Raw genomic sequence first — 21,327 nt, 5'->3', positions numbered from 1 at the left:
ATAGACCGGTTAATCTGGCTGTTGGGTTTTAGCGTGCTCTGATACGGGATTGGAGTGTCCTTCGGGATGATAATACACTTGGGGGTCGATTTAAAAGTACTTGCGGGTAAACGAATTAGATTTTTTAAATTCAAATTTGAAGTGAATCTTGTCGCAGTATTCCATAAACAATAAATCAAATGTTTTATCGTTAATTAGCTGTGCATCTTTCTGATAGATTCAATCAACCAATCGCTTCCCGCATAATTGAACCGATGCATAATCGGAACGCAGTTAGGCGAAAACATGTGGGTCGCACCGCTTTCACTGTAATTGATTTAAATGGAGGATTTAAGTGAGGAGAGAGGATACATTAGGAAAAGAGCGAGGGGAAGATGATGAATTTTAAATACCCGTACATAAATTAACGAATCTCGGTACAAAGCTCAACGTTGAAAATATTTGAAAAATAGAGACCAATTTCTTAGTACAGCTATCGGATAACAGATGGCGCTACAAGAAAGTACTTGCAGGCGGCTGTTGTTTGCAATGGCAGCGAGTAGAACCAATGAAACCGATTTTTTTGTCGCTGCTTCTCGTTTTATATGTAGTTTAGCATATTTTACAAATGCACAATGTTTAAACATAAATAAAAGAAAAATGAAAACTATCTCATTCGACCCAAAAGTGCACCCTGAGCGCGTTTGGGACTGATCTAGATCAGTTGAGCATACTTTACCCCTTACCGTCATCACGGGGGTTGCTCATCGGTAAATAACACCCTCTCACACACATACACATGCATTCAACATCAATGTCGTTAGATAGGGGCACGAACGATGCTGCTAATGCGCCGTTTACACACACAGGGCAATGTGTTCGATCGATCGATGGCAAATGCAGCGCCATTCTTCCCTTCGACCATACCAAAGGGCCTGGAAAGCCAAATAGACGAACGTCGTTTTATGTTTTGTTGGTAGTTTTCAACTATAATTGTATTTTAACAATATTTTGATTTAAAAATAATAAATATTTCTTTAATTTTATTTACAGCCAGAGATTTTGAAATTATTGGGCAGAACTTGAGACTGTCGTTTTCTTTTTTCTTTTTTCTTTTTTTTTAAATAAACAAATTTTAAGGACATTTGTTCTCATGAGATGACAGAGAGATTCGGATGTGTGAAATGTTGTAAAATCCAATTGCATCAAAATACTAATATTACTAATTTAGCAAAAACATAATGCAACTTATTAAATTTACATTTTGTTGAAATTCTTTAGAAATTGTAAATAAATCCTTTTAATTGCTAAACCAATGTTAGACAGTGATATACAGTCTTTCCCCGAGTTACGCGACACTCGAGTTACGCGAATTCGAGTTACGCGAATTTTTATTTTTGACAGTTCAGATGTCAAATCAGTACAATTTTCTCCATCAATTGTCAAATGAAAAATAATTACCGATAAATAACCAAATTTTCTACACCAATTGCATCAAATAAGTATTACATAAATGAACTAAATTCAATCAAAAATTATGATAAATAAAGTATATTTTTGCTGTAACATGTGATATTCGACTTACGCGAAAATCCGAGTTACGCGAATGTCTCCGGAACGCATTATTCGCGTAACTCGGAGAAAGACTGTACATCGATGAAACACCATAAAAAAGAAGCGATAGACAGCCCGCAGCACAGCATAACGCCAACATATGTTGCACCACTTGTCCCTTCGCCATCGAAACTGCGCAGAAGAAGCCCAAGATTGCACGCACACATCGCTACACCCGTCCGCGCAAGCATGCATTCCGAAACCCGAACGGAACGCACATTCATTCGCCTCCTGCTCGGCTGTGCAGTGGACAAATCATCAAGCCCAACAGTAATGTTAGTCGCTCTCGGCAGTACCTAGCACACAATAGCGGTGTGGTGTTCGTTACCCGGTTCCCTTGCCAAAACGCGACACGCCAGCGATGCCGCGCTAAGATACACCAACAAGATCTCGGTGCGTACGCCGTCGTTTCGCGTGACCCTCGCTGCGGACGACATTTATTATTGTTAGCTCCCACTCCGAACCCTGCGTGCGTGTGTTGTTTTGCGGAGGTGCTTAAACGCGTGTGTGGTGTTCTACCGTCCTTCTTCTTGTTTGTTCAGCAATTGATTGATTATAATTTCTTTTATCGTGGGGTGTTTCTTTGTGTGTGTTATGTGTTATTTTACACACCGCTAGCGCTTGGCTGGTGGTGTAGTATGGGTGAAGATTCCGTGGCAGCGCATTCCAACAGAACAGTGAGTGAGTGTGTGCGCTTATCAGTGTCGGCTGCCCCGGTGGTTGGTTCCGTGAACGTGGTTTTTTTTTTGTTTTTTTTTTTGTGGCCCAAGCCCTTTTGCAGTGCCGTCGCCCTGGCACCGTCCTCGGCGTGCCTTTACACGTAAACACAGAAGACATCAAGCGCTGGCGTGTAGTGTAGGGGTCGGTCGTGCAAATTCCCGTCCACCACCATCATCATCATCATCATCATCGGCACAGCACCCTCCGCAAAAGGGGGTTGTAGGTAGCGCGCACCCCACGGCGACTGATTACGTCAACGTCTATTCGAGAAGCGCTTTTGCCGTTGTGGGGCAAAAACCACGAACCGACCAACCCACTCATACACACACAGAGAGACAGACGCACGTCCCTAGTGAGGGGTTGGGATTGGAGAGCATACTGGTACGCGCGATCGACGTTCAAAAGGGGGGGTGAGATCTTCTCGCGCGCGCGAACCAACTGATCGCATGTGTAAATGATCACGCAAAACAGCGAGAGCGAGCGAGAGAGCGAGGGCTAGAGACTCCGTGCTGTGCTTATATCGATTCATATTCATAGAAATTAATTTATGTGTTTTTCTTCTTCTTCTTCTTCTTCTTTGTATGCGGCATAATTTGGTACAGTTTCAGTGTGTCTCTTCTCAAGCAACACAGCATCTTTCGGCCACTGTTGGCCGTTTGAAGATTGTTTCGTTAGCAAAAAGTCTCGTTTTCTGCACCGAACCGCTCGAGAGGCGTGTAAAAGGTACAACGGCAGAGAAAGTGTCGTGAAGAAAGTGGCATTCCAACGGGAAGGCCAGTGCGTTATCCGGGTCTGAGATCAAGTGCCTTCCAAGTGTGTGTTTGAGTGTGTGAGTGAGTGTGTATGTTCATGTGAAGAAGTGAAAGATAAGATTGGCAGTTTTACATCCCAATCCCAAAAAAAATTTGTCTACTGATTGCCTGTGCTGTACGGCAACGTGCAAAAAGGGCGTGCAAAGTGCACTTGTCCCCTGCTGGTGTGTGGTAGTGGCTATAAGTAAGTGAGTGTGTGTGTGTGTGTTTGTAGCGAAGGTAGCCGGAGGCGGCGGTAAAAGCGGCACAACGCGACAACATGATACACGTAGGTGACAATACCTGGAACCTGAAGGTCTACATTACCGACCTTCAGGTGCAGAAAACGCTGCGTGTCCGGGGCGATCTGCACATCGGCGGTGTAATGCTGCGTCTGGTCGATCCAGGTAAGTGTTTTTTTGCCCCCCAAACGTGGTGGGCTCGTGTTTCTATGTGTCTGTGTTTGTACGTACGTGGAAAACATTGTGGGGAGAACGATGGCCGCGGTTGCACACCAAAACCGGACCACTTGCGCGAGCTAGCTGCTGGTGTCTTTGTGGGGGGAGGGAAAAAGGAAAATAAACTCGCGAAAGTATATGGCGAAAAAATCTCCCATCCAACTGGACATCACACTGGCGGGAGGTTGCCCCGTGGACCAGTTGCGTTGGCCTGCGGTGCAGTTGCCTTTGGCAGGTGTGTATGACCCATTGGAATGCGCTTTTACCCATCACCGTGGGGGCACACGGCACTTTGGTGTTAAAAGATTGTACCCATGGGTGGTGTTACGCATCGTAACGCATCAGGCGTTACTGTAAGGCTTCTAGTCGAAAGGCTGGGTGATAAAATGTGCAAAATTCGAACAAAGTGGCTTTAGGATGGTGTGCAAATTACTCACAAACTTTACAGGATATTGAACAAAATAGAGGAAATAGTCTTGAAAACACGATTAATCTATTTTAAAGCAGTAACAGCTTTAATATTCGGAATTATTCTACTTTTTGTAATCAAATTTAATTCTGTTGCACCACATTTGTTGGGTATTCTAAGGGTAACACACATGAGATTGTACCTAAATTTTTACCAGTTGCATATTGCCACGAGTCACGAGAATCGAAATGTGACACAGGCAGAACTAGATTAATGGTGTGTTGTCACGGAGCAATGAAGCAGAGGCACTTCCACGAATGTTTTCCAATGATTGTCAGAGAAACTATTCTATGAAGTGCATATCCCCCCGGGTTCGAACGCAGGAATCTCCAGCAATTGGAGTAATTATGCATAATACTTTATTGGGTAACGAATTGGGTATCATTGTAGCACAGTCAAATGCATAAAACAACATCATATTCCACTTAGAAACAGTGCATGGATTAATTGATTTTTTAATTAAATATACCATCATGGAGGAATTCTATAAAAAAGTACTGAAATACTCGTGACTAATTCATCAGAGCCACTATTGATATACGTTTTAAAGTTTTATAACTAACTAACTAACTAACTAACGATACTATAAAATATACTTTGAAAAGGGCTTTAGAAAATAAATCCTGAAAATGTTACAACTTTAAGTAAATTACTGCACAAGAAGCAAGAACGGCAGGTCCAGATGATAATTGTCTCCGATCTTCCGATCTACGAATTCCAATCTTATTGTCGCTTGAACTAAATTGTAAACATAACTATTGCTCTAATGAAACCATCAAAAGACTTCATTGATTCAAGCCTCTACATCTAAGGTCACAGTCACCGATAGCGGTCCAAAGATTGCCGAACACGCTCTCGTGCGCATTATAATGTCTGTTTGCACTTACCCCAGAGTCAATTAATGCCCCCGCGAGCGGGGCGGCGCCGATAAGATGTCGAGTCCAACTCCAACTCTACAAAAAGCTCCCGGGCCCGGCTGAACCTGCAACCAAATGTGCAACACACTTTGCATTTTTCGCCTTCTGTCCAGTGCATGGTGCGCCGCCGTGTGTTCCATTGGCTCCATTCCATTGGCCTGCGTGTGTGTGAGTATGTGTGTTGTGTTTTACGGCTTGTCAGGCCCCAGTGCAAAAACCCGTTCCCAATACTGGAATGCCGTCGTTGCCCGTTTGCTTGCAAAAAACAAAAACAACACCACTACACCTGAAGAAACCACCTCCCCGCGCGATTGGCGTTCCAAAGTTCGCACTGTGTGTGTTGGCGGAACCAACATTTTCGCTCATCAAAAAAAAGGGGAAGGATTGTCCAAGGCACGCGCTCGCAATCAAGTCCCCTCGGGAGCCGTGCTGGCTTTTCAACATTCACGTCGTGCCAGCGCCTGGGCTGCCTAACAAATCTCGTACCGGATGTACGAACCCCCCGCCCTTTACCGGAACCAACGCAGGCCCGGATGTGTGTGTGTGTGGGGAGCGAAAAGTTGCAGTGCAGATCAGTGTGACTCACGGACCAAAAATAATTATTTGGCCATCATCCCAGACGGTGGGAAGGTGAAGTGGCTGCTTACGTCATCGTCCCGTCAGTTGTTGGACTTTCCGTCGTTTGAATGCAGGAGGATTGAGATTAAATATGGTGCAACACTTCGGTTCCGGATGTTGAACTTTCTTGTTGTTCGTCCTTACGATTTATCGAGAAATGTTTTTTGTCGACCTTAGCCGATCGCGTTCGCTCCTCATTGCTAACGCACCCTTTATTTACATTCTACAGCATCCCCTACCTAACCCCTCAGAGCCATGTATGCATGCCGGTGTGTTTGTGTGAGTGCGTCGCATACAGGCGGGGTTTAAAAAGGGAAAAGAAAGTATTTGTCTTCCCAGCAGGCCGGGAAGGTAACTCACCATCATTTGGCGTTAACACGTCAGCGGGAAGAGCGGGCGAGATCCTCCTTCTTGCGCTTTTGGTTGGTACGATCGGTCCCTCGCGTCGTAGATCGGTTGCGGCGTCTTTCGGTTTGCGCTCAGTTTTCGATAGTTATTAATAGAATATTTTCATTTATTGAGGCGTTTGAAGCGCTAGTAAGAGAGGGCGAGTTGGGACAAGGCACCAGGCGCGTGTACCGCAGATCAACTATTCGTCTGTCATCAACAACAACAACAACAAGAACACGTACATAGCACGAAGACACGGGGGAGCAGTAGTACGTGCCGTGCCGAAGGGCTGACCGGTAGCAATTCGAGATACCAACTAATACACAACACTACTGACCCGCAAGCTGATGACGCAGCACTTACGACGAACGGTAGCCACCCAACACAGGCAGCTTATGGCTGCGGATGGATTGAATCTGCTGCGGCCAACCACACCTCGAAGCGAGAGAGCACCACTCACACAAACAGCGAGCGCGTTCGAAGAATGGGGTGAGATAAACAAGCGCGCGCGATCCTCAGCGATCAGCAGCACCAACACCACTTTGAACAGCGCGTCTCGACGAAAGATTTATCTTCCCTTTTGGTTGGTCGGTGTATGTGTGTGTGTGTGCTGGTGCTGATGAGTCGCTCGAGCGCTGCACCGTATCGCGACTATACGCGCTGTTTGTAGAGGTACGCGCGTCGCCTTCATACACCTGATAAAGAAGGCAATGGCGACGCTACTATCGCGACCCGGTGGTGTATTAAATGGCCGACGGTTCTCGTGGTAAACATTAATTGAAGGGGGCGTTCCTTTGGCCGTTTTGTTATAATTTTACCTACATTATCGGAACTCTTCTTGCTCAGGTTGGATGGATTGGAATTTAATTGGGAAAAGTTTGTTTTAAACTAAAATATAAACTGCACTACAAAGGGGAAAAAAGGGAAAGCAAAACTCACCATCATACGCTGTCGCAGCACGGTTCGTTCGCTTGCATCCATCCGTTCCGCAGCCGTATAGCAATGTGGTCTTGTTCTTGCTCCATCTCCATGCCAACCATCCAGTTCAGTTCACCTCAGTTCACTCCTTCCCTCAGCTTCCCCCTCAGACACTGCGAAGGTACCGTTTTCTTTGCCCGCCGCACTGTTACCATATAAGGAACTCGTCCTTGGTTTCATTTTAAGCTGTGTCCGCGCCAGTGCCTCCGGTTCCGCCATCGCGTTATGGTCGTCGTGCGTGATCATGCTGCAGCAGCAGCATCATAACTACCTCGCTCGCACAGGGTGTTTCGGTGATCATCGGATCTCTCTGTCTCGCTTTATCGCCCCCAAAAACAGCCGTGTCAAGGAAGTTCGAACTGCTTGTTCGAGGGTGTAGTGGAAGGGAGAAACCATGCACAAGACGGGTGTGAATTCTAATGCATTCCCCTCTCGTGCCAAGTTTCATCCCCGCACACACAAACATTACATTACCAGCACACATGGTGTTTAATATTTTGTTTACGAAAATACGGCCGACCGTTTCCTTCGGTCGCTCCTTTGCCCGGATCGATCCAAGAGCCAGGCGGTGGAGAGAGCAAGGGAGGGGGCGGATACGACGCACGTAAAACAAAACACATCAACACACTTGTTCCCACACACCTCATCGTCCGTGCGGAGGCAATCTGCATCCTCCATTCCGATACGGGGTTATACTGGGAATCTTAAAAACATCAAGTCCCTCAATCATTTCCACACGGACCAAACGCAATGTAGCGCGTCCGCGCGTACACACGCATACCATCACTCCCAAGACGCGTTTGAATGATGCACAACAGACAGAAAGACCTTGTCGCGCACTGGTCTTGTACTCCCATCCGCTGCGTAGCCATGGCTGCGCGTTGAGCTAATGGTTCGGCTCCATGCGTCCATACACCTTGGGCAATAGTGCGCCTACGAGCGAGCAAACGAAAGATGATCGTTTGTGTGTGTGTGTGTGTGTGTGCGCGGGTTGAGAGGAAGTAGAAGTGAGGGGACACACACACATTCAGGCCCACTCCGGGAAAGGAAGTAGCGCAGACGGTTCCGATCGACAATCTCGACATCGGAAGAAACCCCGATGGTGCTAGAAACTATTCCATTGAGCACATTGAGCACGGCGTGTTTCTTCTTCCTCCTCTTTCACGTTCGCGTTCGTCCACCCGTTGGTACTTGGTACTGCCAGGCCTGCTTTAATCAGAACTCCTTGAAGCGGATGATCTAATGTGTGGATTGGTGAGGTATTACGGACGGAGGTGACTGGTCAGGCCGCCGAGCGATTTCATCGCAGCGCTTGTGTCTCATTTACATTCGAAGGATCGGGCGTGTTTGTTTATGCTAAATTAATGGTGGACAATCTCCGATACCGTCAAACGGGGACGGTTCAGTAGTCGCCACAGCAAACCTAGATCAGATCGATTGCGCCATCTGAGTTGGCCTTGGATTGAAGGGATGATGTCGTGTTGTGTGTTGAAGTTAGGCCCAGGTCTATGAAAATGTTACATGGAACATTTTCGGACGTTTTTGCATACCAAAACGGGTACAAAATAATTTCAACATAATTTTAAATTACTTTTTGAGCAAAAATGTGTACAGTTTTTGAAATAAATATACAAATCCGGAAATGCTATTGCTATTGCCTCAACATGTTAGCATAGACCCGGGCCTTAGGAAGACATTCGTTGAAGCAATGTTTTTATGAGTTGTTAAACCCTTTTACTCATTAAAGTAAACCTTTTGAGCCCTTTTTAAGAGCTTTATATAGCAAGCATTCTTCAGACATCCTTCAACCACTTCATATTACAAAGTGTTCCCTCAGCAATGAGACTCGTGTCTAACGCGACAAACCATTTGCCCCCGTTGTTTCGTTTTAAACCCCAAAAACGCATCTTAAAGCACACGCCCTTGAGAAAAACAACGACATAAACGAGCGAGCGAGAACATTATGACTGCATGTGTTCCAATTTTTTCTCCCCCCGTCGTTTGACAGGGGAAACACCGACACGATGTTCGGTAGCAGCAGCAGCAACAGCAGCAGCTGGATGTACTTCACCACACTCCCTCTCTTTGTGCGTTGTGAGCACGAGGCGCGGGCGGCACTTCATCCTAAACCGCCAGCCGACCATCCACTTCTAACCTTCTACGAGGCGTCCAGCACCACCACAAACGCGGTCCTTTCCTTTCATTTGGATGGCATTTTTGCTTCGAATCATGACAGTTTCGGCGCAGCTGCTGCTGCTGCTGCTGCTGAACCCTGACCAGCCGCTAGGGCGGATCGCGTACGCTAGGGAAGCACACAAGGCGCAAAGCGCAAAACAAATGCTGGCATTCAAACAGCGGCGGTACCGTACCGACCCTGATTTCCGCGTACGACGCTCCTCTCCTCCAGCCGTTGGTACGATAAAATTCTTTTCGCACATACGCCCGCAGGCGGCATTAGCTCCCTTTTTTCGTGTCATTCGAGGGGCGTCGTCGCCGTGATCCCGTCGGTACGATAAGGCGTTGCGTTTTTTTTTTCGATGGGGCGACGCGCGCGCTTCCCCAACATTGACATTGAATTCCACCACCATCGCCCCAAATGGCGTACGATGGCAGCAGAAGCTCGGGCGCGCGCTCGAGCCTAGACCTACATTCGGAATCTTCCGCTGTTTGCACAGTTTGCGGCAGACATCACGTGTACCATTCCACCACTGCCATCGCCATTAGGAACACAATCAAACACAAGACACCGTGCCGTGGCCCGGGCCGTAACTACGCGCGATCGGAAAAAAGGGTCGTGGTGTGCGCGCTATCACTATTCAGCACCGGATAACTCCCACCCGTCCAGACACTGCAGCCAGCCACAGTGACACTTTTACCGTCATCGGCGCTGGATTAAATGGGAAATTTTATCACCAGTGTTCGGTGACGGTGAACCAGGGTTCCGAGTGAGCGGAAGGCCGGTTCTAGGCGGTATAACGGGCAACCTTTCCCCGATATTGAACGGAAGGAAGCGGGTTAATTTCCTGCCACAAAGCCGCCTGCACAAGGTTATGGCGTGTAAATTGAGTGATTAATAGTGGTTAATGGAGCAATAAAAATGTCGGTGGCCGATGTCCTGTGTCCAGGCGGGTCGATATAGAGGTTTAGAGAGGAGCGTGAGCTTGAAAAGGAAGGATATGATGAGGTTTACTGTTAGCGTCTTGTTTGATTGATTAGGTCAGGATATGAAATGGATGATGCGGGAGTTTTGTGCAATAAACTAAAACAGAATGAGATTTAATATTCGATATTAAACGCATTAATATTCCTGAATCGTTTGCTTCTAATTAAATTGCTTCGAAACACCTTGCAACACGCCACTGTGCCGCCCCGTACAAAGAGCGATAAATAAAACTCGAACACTCCTTTCACCGCCCCAAAAATCCTCTTCTGTCGTCTCTTCTGTCTGGTGAAGGTTTTGTTTTAGCTTGAAACACACGCTGCCTCGCTCGCCACGAGATGATGCTCAAGTTCGGCTAGCGGTTTTTGTACTATTTATAGCACCAAGAAAAACGCAAAAACCCATCGCAATCGCACACGCATGCATAAACCATTCTCCTTGGGAAGAATTATTAGGGCGAGCGAGGGAAGGTAGGTAGTACGATCGGAGTCTAATGTTTTCGAAAAACAATCGCCTTCCCTCATATCACCTCACACTGCGCTCCTCGGTTGGAAATCTTCCACTCGGAGCTGTTGAGATATTGCCTAGCATAACTTTAACCTTCGCCGATGTGTGTTTCGAATTCTCATAAATATCTGCGAGCATCGCTTTTTATAGCTCGCCCAACAAAGCCCCAGTTCCCCGGATGCCGAGACAACTGAGACGATGCCGCCGCAACCCGCCGCGCTCGTACATGTCGACTAGTCTCGGTAATGTTTCGGTTCGGTTGGCAACTTTCCGTCCAGGGCCAGGGCGGGTCCCGGGCCCGCGGATGAATACCAGTGAAGTGCGAAGGGGATTGGGAAAGCCGGAGAGTACACCGGAGGTGTCATTACGGGTCGGAAGAAGATGCAAAAGCCTTTAGAGGAAATCTGAATCCATCCGGAGAGCACTTGAGATGAGTTACTGTGTGTGATCTTCATGTGTGCGTGTGTGTGTGTGTGTGTGTGTGTGATCTTCATGTGTGTGTGTGATGAAAACCACACATCTGTAGTTGGTGTGTGCTTACTGCTCTACGAGTTCTTGCGAGTGATCGATGCCAAAAGACCAGGAAACCCGCATTCTAGTCGTGATGGGTTATTTTTAGGGTAATCTTCCAATAACCAACAACTGGCCGATCTGAATGTCTTTCAAGTGGTTGCACAAATTCCGAAATCAAACCCAAATCGACGATTCATCAGTGTGGAAGTTCCTGAATGTCCAACCATTCAGAGGCAGGAAAAAATAGACAAGAAGGAGCGGAAAATGAAGCGGAATGAATTACACTGTACAACGCGCATACACACCCCCGGTAACTGCCAGCAGATGGTTTTGCTCTGTTGGGATGTTGTTACGGAATGGGCCGGGCAAGAGGGAAACAAATATACGGGACTGTGACCGCCGGAGATCTGTGGGCAGGGTTTAAATTACGACCCAAATGTGCGGCGGTGAGCGCATCCCGCCTGGGAAGAGAAAGTATGCACACAGTTGCACTAAATTGCAAGCGAAAGTTGTTGCGAGTGAACGACGCGTACATTGTAAAGGGATATTGGTGCTGCAACCATTAATTGTGTGCATCCTTTTGTTACATTTTATCGGTTTCAAAAGGGATGTGCAAATCGACCCTCCGTTGGGCCGTTTATGGGCCATCGGGCCAGCGGCTGCGGATGTTTGACAGCTTAATCTACAAACGGTTTATTGCTTCGTGGCGAAATGTTGTTCGAACCATACCCTGTAACGTTTTCTGCCAACAGCGTAGATTAGCACCGTGTGTACTGAGCCTTATCTTGTCAAATGTTTGTATGTTGTATGATGTTTTATTTATCTTCCAAGTACGTCAACATATCAAGCAATGTACGATGTTTACAGCAACCATATAAGGATCGTTGGTTGGTACTTAACAGATCGGCAGTTTGAATTCCGTTTGAATCAGCATATACAATAAAGCTTTATTTCATCGATATCAATATAGAAAAATAGCACAAAAAGGAAATTTAAACATTCACTAGGATTACGGCGATAAACTAAACCACGCACTGTTGGCTGTTGTGGCGGATTACTTAAACATCTCCTCGTTTGTCTTTCCATTTTCCAGAAAACCCGAAAGATTGGTCAGACCACGCACTGTGGTGGCCGACCCGGAACCAATGGCTGACGCGCACCAAGTCAACGCTCGACCAGGTGGGCCTACACGCGGACGCCCTGCTGCACTTCACACCGATGCACAAAACGTTGCGAGTTCAGGTAAGCGGCTTCGTCAATTTCGTTGGAACGGAACGAACCCACCCTTGTACCTGTTTTATCGCATCAGAATGGGTGGATTACCGTTGCAACCCTGTTGCAACACCAACAGTACACACTGGATCTTAAGCTATGCCAAGAAACCGTACACGTAGGAGTCTCAAAAATCCATCTCCTGGGTCTACTGGAATGGCTTAATTGGCCAATATAGTTGCAGTAGCTTCCGGTACAACGACGCCATCTGTACGAAAACCGCAACGTGGACAATCATTTCGCAGGTCAACGAGCGGGGTCTGTTTGGCGGCCTTTTTGTCTTTGAACGTGCTCTTGACGCTGCTGCTGCTGCAAATGAACAACTCTCGATCGGTCAACAAGATGATCGTGTTATTTGACTATCCCAAAAAACAGTTGTCCCAACCCTCCTCAAGTATTACGGTATCGAATTTTAGCACCGCAGCAGCGTTTGCTGGTCTTGCATGTGTGTGTGTATGTGTGTGCTATTTGATCTTCGCACGTCCCACACAGAACCGATCCGAGAGCAACCGTGCGATCTCATAGCAGCATACAGAGTGGGAGGAACGGTTATGAAAACCGAAGACAGTACCCAACCCCATCCCCCTGCGCACATCTAGGCCATTAAAGCAAACAAACCAACAACAACAAAAAGGGCCAACTCCGACGCTAAAAATATGAAACGCGACCGCGATCACTTTCTGGCGTACCCTAGGTCCGCCATTTTTATTGCCTATTGACCTTTTTCGGGGGTTGGTCCGTTCGTCGTCCCGCCACAGCAAAACACTCTCTTAACGAGCACGTGCATGTGCGCGGCTTTTGCAGCGAAGATGCGCGAGCTTCAGCACTCCATCACCGCACGGCCGATCATAACCGGAGATGACATGGCCACACGCCATTCCCCGTCCTAGACTAAAGAAGAAGGAGGCCGTGTGTTGGCGTGGCGTATCGAAATGAACCACATCCGCTGGCCCCACGCTGCTGACCAGCCGAGTGCGCGATCAGTTGCGCGATCGTACGCAGCGGCTTATTTTTAGGCATGAGAGGCCATCCCCGCCCGCCCCGTTGTTGAAGTCGAAGTCGAACGTGAACGCGATCGACCAGCGACGACAACCCCGGTGGTGCGTCTCCGTGCGTCCTCCCCCCCCCCCTGCATACGATTGTTTTTGCCGAGCGTAGGTTTGCCGGTTGCGCGGTAACGCAAATGCATTAGCATACGAGTGTGGCAGGGGTTAAAATGTACCGTACAACTTCGCACGAACCACCTAATGAATGTTTAAAATGTGGCACGATGGGCGGGTTTTTGGAGCTGTTGGCTCACTGGAACGTAAAGCTTTTCGCCAAGTGCATGGTGCTGCGTATGGGAGGCGTCAGGGAAATTCAATCTCCACCTCCAGTGGTCACATTCCAGCCGCCGAAGGATTCATTAATCTTGACCCAGGGGAGGGGAGGGCCGGCGGACACCTTACAGCCGCCGAATGGCGCTTGTGAGTTAGTTCGGATCTAGTTTGGCCACAGTTCGAGTCGGGTCTGCTTTGGGGCCTGTGCGTGGAGGCGTTACGGGTGCGATCGACGCTTATTATGTGGATATGCATATTTTAGAATGTTAAATGACTCCCCCTCAATGGTGAGCGTAAAAAAATGTCAAGTGGCGGCGAGGAGTGATCGTTAATCCAATTATGGTACGGTTTGGTGACGTATTGCGCTATCAACAGTGATCCGCACCTTTGCGCGGCTAGCAACATCCGGTCTCCGTTGGAGTACATTCTGCCGCAGCTAATAAGGTGTGCAGTGTGCAGGTTGGAAGCATTCTTGCAAGCACACCACAACACTCCACACCGTTCGTCGATCTCCTTAAATCTCCCACCGGATGGGTTTGGTTCAAGGTTTGAATCACGCTCCCCGCGGCAGAACACTTTACCAAGAGAGGAAAGGGACAGAGCAACCAACATACACAGAGACACCTACGAATGGTTACAGAAGGGGTGAGCAGCACCTGTTGGTTGGTTGGTTGCCCGTCCAGAACAAACCTGGCCACCGGCCAACTGTTCGCCTTTGGATGCGTTTGCGCACTAAACCGTGGGTTAATGCCAATTTGGGGCGAGTGTTTTAGAATTTTTCGAAGAAAAACTTTCGTTCCCCCGGGTCGCTCTTTTTTTTTGTTTTTAAGTAGTTTAGCAAAACAGTTGTGATGAGGGACACCCAGCAAAACCCACACACACACATACAGACTGTGCGCTACAATGTGGCGGATACTTGACATTTGACGCGAAGGGCGTCGAAAAGTGGCCGCCTGGTTTAAGTGGGCGACGACGACGACGATGTCGACGTGATTGCAACAGCGGCCCAGGCTGTTAGCACACAGGTTGGCCTTCTTTCGGCGTTCGGAATGGACGTGCGTGTGTGTGTGTGAGAATGCCAGAGCCTGTCCCGACCATTTGGTATCAGAACCGCGCGTATCTCCCGATCCACGGCTCCGCATGTTTACCGTGGTGTATTTGCTCTGTTTATCAGTGGGTACACTAACTAGTTCCCCACAGTGAAACAGTTAAGCCTGCGGTGTTTGTCATGAAACTCAAGCATTTTTACAACCCCTTTTGCTTGCGCTGGTTCAATTACAAGCCTCTACCAGATGGTGAAGGAGTGAAAGAAAGAGGCACGAGAGAAAGAGCTTAATGGTGAATTAAGTATGAAAACATGACGCAAACACTTCGTCGTCGGTTATCGATTATCGTAAATGTTTGAATAAAACTATTGCGAGTTCTATGCGTTGAGCACTCACTTGAGTCATTTGCACAACTTTGAAGCTATCCAAAAGCGAGAATCGAGACCACACATTTACCCATTTGCGTCCCAGCGCCAAGCAAACACATGCGATTGGGGCGATGCTTTTTGTGATGCATTTGCAAGCGCTTTGTTGGCACCTAACCAAGTCGTAGTGCTGCCCCGCTGGTTATTCGCTATCACGACACGGAAGGGGGAAAACGAGTGCCAAGGCCCCAACCGGACCAAACCAACGGGACCAACTGAAATCGAAAAAAGGGCGCTCGCTGATCACACTTTTTCGCATGAATCACTATCACTATAATATATGGACAAACATAAACCATACATGACTCATGCAAAATGCTGACAGACGCGCTCGTACCGGACCGCAACGAACACTTTCTCCCAAAAAAGGTCGTGATTCGTTTCGTGACACGCGATATGATGAGGATTTTCGACAAAAAAGCACGACCCAACAAATTTGGATTAAATCTTCATTTTGCTGCTAAAAACGCTCCAGCGGACAAGCGAGCCGCACTAAAAGTTGATCAACGGCGAAGCTGTGAATGAGCGGACAGCGGCCATTTAACGCCTTTTCAAACAATTCATTAGAGTAACGCACAACTTAGGCGACGCCAACAGAGAGAGACAAGAGTTACGAATTAATTATTCCGTTTTGGCGTGTCGCGCCGAGCTCACACACTCGGAGAGCTTTTGGGGCCATGACATCAGTGCGATACACAGGCCGTCCAGAACGGCGTCCAGTTTTGCACGCGCCATCGAGCGCCCGTTTCGGAGTACGGTGCTGGCCATTTGGTCACGATTTTACCGTGCCGTATCGGGAGCAAGGGATGGAATAACTTTGCTTTGTTTGGGGCGCGGGAGGATTATTTGTTCGCTCCTCGCAAGATAACGAAACAACGGCCGCTGTTGCTGAGGCGTAGAACCAAGGCACGCACAGAATATCGCGGCACACACCAAAGTGACTGGAAACAGAAACAAACCGCTCCAGTATTGGTGTGCTTTTTTTCACGCGATGACTGGATAACGGAGAAGATCGCAGCGCACACGAAACTGGGTCACCGAAAGTCCCCCAATGCGTCCCCTCACGGTGATCGAGAGAGAGAGAGAAGGGCAGAATTTGTTTGTTTTTATTAACTAGTTGATGGCCCAGCCAGCGATTAAATCAATGAATGAGCGGGGAAAGTAGAGGAGCTGTGATTTTGTGCGCATCAGACATTTAAATTCTCTCGCAAGACTTTCTTCCCATGGCGCGCCGTCGGCTAGCCGGAGGATGGGCACAGCAGCGCGTAAGGAAGTGAAAGCGCGCGGGGTTAATTTAAATGGTTTGCTGCCCTCGTAATGAATCTTAATTGAAATGTGCCACCAACACATGCCAACGTTTTGCTGCCGCCCGCTTGGGGTATCATCGTCACGTTCGGCACGTTGTGCGCACGGGAATGCGTTAGCCTTTATTATTATGGGGCTGCGGACATGAACTAAATTGCTCGTCACGGTGGGGCGAATGACGAAGGTTCAAGGTTCTAATTGATAGCTAGTTTGTGGTTTGCTTTATGACACTCTCATACACGATTGCATGGAACAATGCATTAATCATAGACGCACTGTTGCATCACATTTGCTCCCCCATTTTTTAGATGCCGGACCTCCGATACCTAGACTGCCGGGTTGACTTCTCCATCAAAACGTTCGGTGCGGTGGTCGCACTCTGCAAGGACCTTGGCATCAGACACCCGGAGGAGCTGTCCCTCTGCAAGCCGCTCGAGCCGATGCATTTGAAGAAGAATTACGCCGACCTGGCGAAGAAGAAGATCCCGATCGAACAGAATGGCAACGGGCGGGACTACATCCATCTGGCGCCGGACACCAACACGTTCATCCCGGTCGCTGCCCACAACCTGAACGGTAGCAACGGCAGCCTGGACGGCCCGGTCCACCAGGGACCGTTCTCGTGCGCACCGGTACCGAACGCGCACTTCTCCACGCCGAAACCGGCCCTCCAAAGCACACCGATCAGCTCACCGACGGGCGTAAGTTGTAGCTTTTTTCGTGCGACTTCGCTAGCTGCAACCGATTGTAATGGTCTCTTCCCGTTCCCCTTTCAGACACTACGACACGGCCATGGGTCGGGCAATAGCGATTCTTCGTCCAGCACGGGCGATGGGAATGAAAACCTGGCCTACAGTCCGTACGCACCGAGCCCGGAGGCACGATCGCGCCTGCTGAAGCCGAAAACGCTGGTCGAGCGGGCGCGCATGAACATTAGCTGGCTCGATTCGTCCCTCTCCATCATGGAGCAGGGCATACGGGAGTTTGAGACGCTCTGCCTGCGCTTCAAGTACTACACGTTCTTCGACCTAAACCCGAAGTACGACCAGGTGCGCATCAACCAGCTGTACGAGCAGGCCAAGTGGCAGCTGCTGAACGAGGAGATCGACTGCACCGAGGAGGAGATGCTGATGTTCGGCGCGCTGCAGCTGCAGGTGAACAAGCAGAACGAGGTGCCGCAGGCCGACTCGGGCATCGACACCTCCAGCCTGGACAATGCGGCAGACGACGACGTGGATGCGGCACTGCGCGAGCTGCAGATTACGCTCGAGGGACCGAGCAATGGGGTGAACGCTGGCGACATTACCCACATCCCGGAGCTGACCGATTATTTGCGATTCTTGAAGTAAGTGTGTGTGTTTTCGGAACTGTACGCTTTTGGAGACGAGGCTTTACCGTACCCTCTTTAATCTTCCCTCTTTCGCAGGCCGAAAAAGTTCACCCTGAAGGGCTACAAGCGCTACTGGTTCACGTACAAGGATCTGCATCTGCATCTGTACAAGTCGCGCGAGGACGCGCGCGCCAACAGTGCGCCCCAGGTGACGATCAATCTGCGCGGGTGCGAGGTGACGCCCGAGGTCAATCTGGCGCAGAAGAAGTTCAACATCAAGCTGGAGGTGCCGCTCGAGCAGAGCATCAACAGCGAGATGTGGATCCGGTGCGACAACGAGGAGCAGTACGCAAAGTGGATGGCCGCCTGTCGGCTCGCGTCCAAGGGCCGGTCGCTCGCGGACAGCTCGTACGACAGTGAGGTGGCCAGCATCCGGTCCTTCCTCAGCATGCAAAAGCCGGCCCAGGCACCGGCCATCAATATCAATCCGGGGGAGATTGATCCGAGCGAATATCTGGCACCGCGGTACGCGAAAAAGCTTAAAAGCAAGGCCATGATCCGCATGCTGGAGGCGCACGCGAACGTGAAGGATCTGTCGCTGATCGAGGCGAAGCTGAGCTACATCCGGGCGTGGCAGAGCCTGCCCGAGTTCGGCGTCACGCTGTTCGTGATCAAGTTCGACGGGCACAAGAAGGAGGAGCTGCTCGGTGTCGCTAGCAACCGGATCATGAAGATGGACATTGCCACCGGCGACCATTTGAAGACGTGGCGATACAACACAATGAAGGTGGGTAGTTTTGTTGTGGGGTGTATAATTGGAGGTTTCTGACAGTTACTGACTCATTGCTCTCTACGATTCTGTTTCACTGCAGGCCTGGAACGTCAACTGGGAGATCCGGTGCATGATGGTACAGTTCCAGAACGAAACGGTCGTATTCTCCTGTCTGTCGGCGGACTGCAAAGTGATACACGAGTTCATCGGTGGCTACATCTTCATGTCAATGCGCTCGAAGGAAACGAACCAGACGCTCAACGAGGAGCTATTCCACAAGCTAACGGGTGGCTGGAATTAGGGAGGTGAAAGGGGAGACGTCAATAATATGCCGTTCCCAAAACAAACACACACACAACCACAGTATGGCATGGCGATGCCTTGGCATAATTTTACTTGTTTTACGTGTAAACTTTAATCTTCGTTTTGACTCTTTTGTTGTACTGTACATAACATTAGTTGATTAGAGAGTATAGCGTTTACTGTATAATCGTGTCCCTCTCCCTATCCATAGGGAGGGGAAGATCCCAATTAACCCTTTCCGTTTGTATTCTTTTGAGCCGTTGCTTCGGGATGGTGTTGTGGCAGTTGGACCAAAGATCGGCCGGGTCCCATTGCTGTATCACAGTTTTCTTTGGCAAAACACAAAGCTTTTGTTGTCTAACAAATTTCTGCAGCAACAAGCAGAAGCAAAACCAATTCGATTTAGGATATGTGCGACACGCGAGCTCGGGCTTGGTGTCTTAGCTCCAGCGTGCGATTGGAACTATTTGTGTACGAGTTTTAGCTAGCAATTGTTAAAAGAAATATTGGAAGCAAGCCCGAAGGAAAGCAAAAAGCGAAAATACAATCAAATTGCCTTACTTATTGATAATTAGAAGCGAAAGTAAAAGTATTGAGGCGGCACGGTGATTGCGTCGGATTTGCCGCAACCATCCGTATCAAGCGGGATTGAACGCGTAACGACAATCGTGTCCGCGATAGCCTTCCAAGCGGGTTGTAGTGGATCCTGTACTGTCTTCCTGTACCTTTTTGCAGGATAATCATGTGACAAAAACTAGAGAGAGAGAAAAAAAAAACGGTGCCTCTTTGCAAAAGGATAATGGCTGACGTAGGCTGTACCATGCATCTATGCCAACGATGGCAGTGAATGTGAATGTGTTTGTTCGTACGTTGTTTAGTATGTTTGTAATTGAGTTGGTCCCTTCTTCCTGCCTAATTTTAACGCACTACTGGTTAACAAAAACTTAACTTGAAACAGCAACAACTTAGTAGACGAACCGGCGAGCGACGCAACTGTCGAATGTAGACGCACCAAGCCCTTATCCGAAGCTACTTAACATGCTCGCACGGGGTGGCACTTAGCGAACAACTTACGCCTGATTGGTGGATATCCACTTACAACTAGCACAAACTAATTCGCTACCTCCCTTGCACTTACCGCTGTTGTTCGGGTTCGGGATACAGAGCGAGGACGCACGCCAGTTCGCAGCGACAGGGGGGACGTACTGTTTTTTTTTGTCATGTGTAATTCGTTCTTCGTTTCGTAGGCAAACATGTTAGGACTAATTTTACTGTTGTACTGAAGCAATAAATTCGATTAACAATTAATACCTGATGAGCAGTGGTGTCTTTCTCTTTCTCTCTGTGTGACTGTGGGATTGGAAGATTATGCACCACTATTGGCGTTGGTTGGATCGTTGGGAGCAGTTGTTTGTTCGCGATTTTTCAAGGTGAAATTACGATGACGTGCTAGGATCTCCGTTTCGAGTTTGTCTACTAGTACCATTTTCTTTATAGCCGACACCAGACACGCTTTGTAGCTGGATTTGACACACTCTCCCGTTTTCGGAGCTAAAGCAGAACAAGAAACCACAAGCAAACGTGTCCGTTGGATGTTGGAAGGATGTTGAGGCGTTACTTACGAGGTTGTGTGGTGCGTGTCATTCTTGTACCCTTGGTTTGTATCTTTCTCTTCCTTTGCGGTGGCACGACATGGAAAATGTCTGCTAGCAGCGTAAATGATAACGTTTGAGATTGGCGGAAATGTAAAGTGTTTTGAGTCGGTTTTGTTGGACCTACCATGGATTTCATGACCGTTGCCGGATGGGTTGGTTTCTACGGTGTAGATGCACGTTTCCTGGGATGAGGAGCTTTCAGCTGGAAGGTAAACGTGCCATCAAAATCGTTACCATGCTGTTGTAGCAGATGTAAAGCATATATTTTACCTTTCTCTTCCGACATGTTGAATGTTTTATGTTGACAGCGTGATGACTTCACGGTTTGGTTTTGTCTTGAGAAATGGACTTCCTGTAGGTTTTTGCTGTACCACTGGAATGACAGCTCTTTTGGTTCTGCTCTTTTCGCTTTCTATGTGTTTTTGTATCGCCTTTTATACAGTTACCTATTGCATTCCACTAAATGAACGTTTCTGGCTGAATTGCTATGTTAAATTAGCAGAAAAAGAATTGCCTTTTAATGAACACGGACGGATGAAGCAAAGAGTTGATGTAAAGTGACGTGCCGATCCCTGGAAAGCCGATGTTTTGTAATGTGTTTCCTATAAATTCCGCTAGGTGGCGCTGAGCGCATTTGTTCGTCCAATTTGAAATGACGGTTGCACGACTACATAATCAATTTTTATCCGAAAATCAATTTTACACCTGTTTTACTCATTTGCGTCATTTATCGTTTACCGTTATTACCATTTTTATGCAGTTATCCAAACACAAGGGCAAGATCCT

The 21,327-nt window shown here is 48.2% G+C and overlaps 2 protein-coding genes across 8 annotated transcripts; one reads left to right on the top strand and one right to left on the bottom strand.

Moving 5' to 3' along the window:
• Window positions 1–1,776: 1,776 nt before the first annotated feature.
• Window positions 1,777–20,201, top strand: LOC1281058 (unc-112-related protein). 6 transcript variants are annotated; one of them, XM_061650126.1, is made up of 7 exons: window positions 1,777–1,868; window positions 2,916–3,511; window positions 12,208–12,356; window positions 16,790–17,182; window positions 17,258–17,826; window positions 17,908–18,598; window positions 18,684–20,201. In XM_061650126.1, the coding sequence occupies exons 2-7, from the start codon at window positions 3,385–3,387 to the stop codon at window positions 18,882–18,884; spliced, it is 2,130 nt and encodes a 709-aa protein (XP_061506110.1). In that variant the 5' UTR covers window positions 1,777–1,868; window positions 2,916–3,384; the 3' UTR covers window positions 18,885–20,201. The 6 variants fall into 6 exon arrangements, with proteins under 6 accessions (XP_061506110.1, XP_061506113.1, XP_320993.2 ...); XM_061650129.1 differs by having other exon boundaries at window positions 1,794–1,863; XM_320993.5 differs by having other exon boundaries at window positions 1,814–1,986.
• Window positions 18,971–21,197, bottom strand: LOC133392073 (uncharacterized). Of its 2 annotated transcripts, none has more exons than XM_061650134.1 (4): window positions 20,812–21,197; window positions 20,666–20,743; window positions 20,509–20,592; window positions 18,971–20,437 (listed from the first exon to the last, which is right to left on the bottom strand). In XM_061650134.1, the coding sequence occupies exons 1-4, from the start codon at window positions 20,825–20,827 to the stop codon at window positions 20,253–20,255; spliced, it is 363 nt and encodes a 120-aa protein (XP_061506118.1). In that variant the 5' UTR covers window positions 20,828–21,197; the 3' UTR covers window positions 18,971–20,252. The 2 variants fall into 2 exon arrangements, with proteins under 2 accessions (XP_061506118.1, XP_061506119.1); XM_061650135.1 differs by having other exon boundaries at window positions 20,509–20,589; window positions 20,812–21,195.
• Window positions 21,198–21,327: the final 130 nt, after the last annotated feature.

This window comes from Anopheles gambiae, chromosome 2, assembly GCF_943734735.2.
Source record: "Anopheles gambiae chromosome 2, idAnoGambNW_F1_1, whole genome shotgun sequence".
Lineage (NCBI taxonomy): Eukaryota > Metazoa > Arthropoda > Insecta > Diptera > Culicidae > Anopheles > Anopheles gambiae.
The sequence above is the reverse complement of the archived record's forward strand: the minus strand, read 5'-3'. Positions and strand labels throughout refer to the sequence as shown.

What these genes read in the sequence shown, in the direction of transcription:
- LOC1281058 (XM_061650126.1), top strand. Translation starts at nt 3,385, where the DNA reads ATGATACACGTAGGTGACAATACCTGGAACCTGAAGGTCTACATTACC. An exon ending in GCTGCGTCTGGTCGATCCAG is followed by an intron (nt 3,512 to 12,207) that starts GTAAGTGTTTTT and finishes TCCATTTTCCAG; the next exon opens with AAAACCCGAAAGATTGGTCA. An exon ending in ACAAAACGTTGCGAGTTCAG is followed by an intron (nt 12,357 to 16,789) that starts GTAAGCGGCTTC and finishes CCCATTTTTTAG; the next exon opens with ATGCCGGACCTCCGATACCT.
- LOC133392073 (XM_061650134.1), bottom strand. An exon ending in CAACGGTCATGAAATCCATG is followed by an intron (nt 20,593 to 20,665) that starts GTAGGTCCAACA and finishes TTACGCTGCTAG; the next exon opens with CAGACATTTTCCATGTCGTG. An exon ending in GACACGCACCACACAACCTC is followed by an intron (nt 20,438 to 20,508) that starts GTAAGTAACGCC and finishes GTTCTGCTTTAG; the next exon opens with CTCCGAAAACGGGAGAGTGT.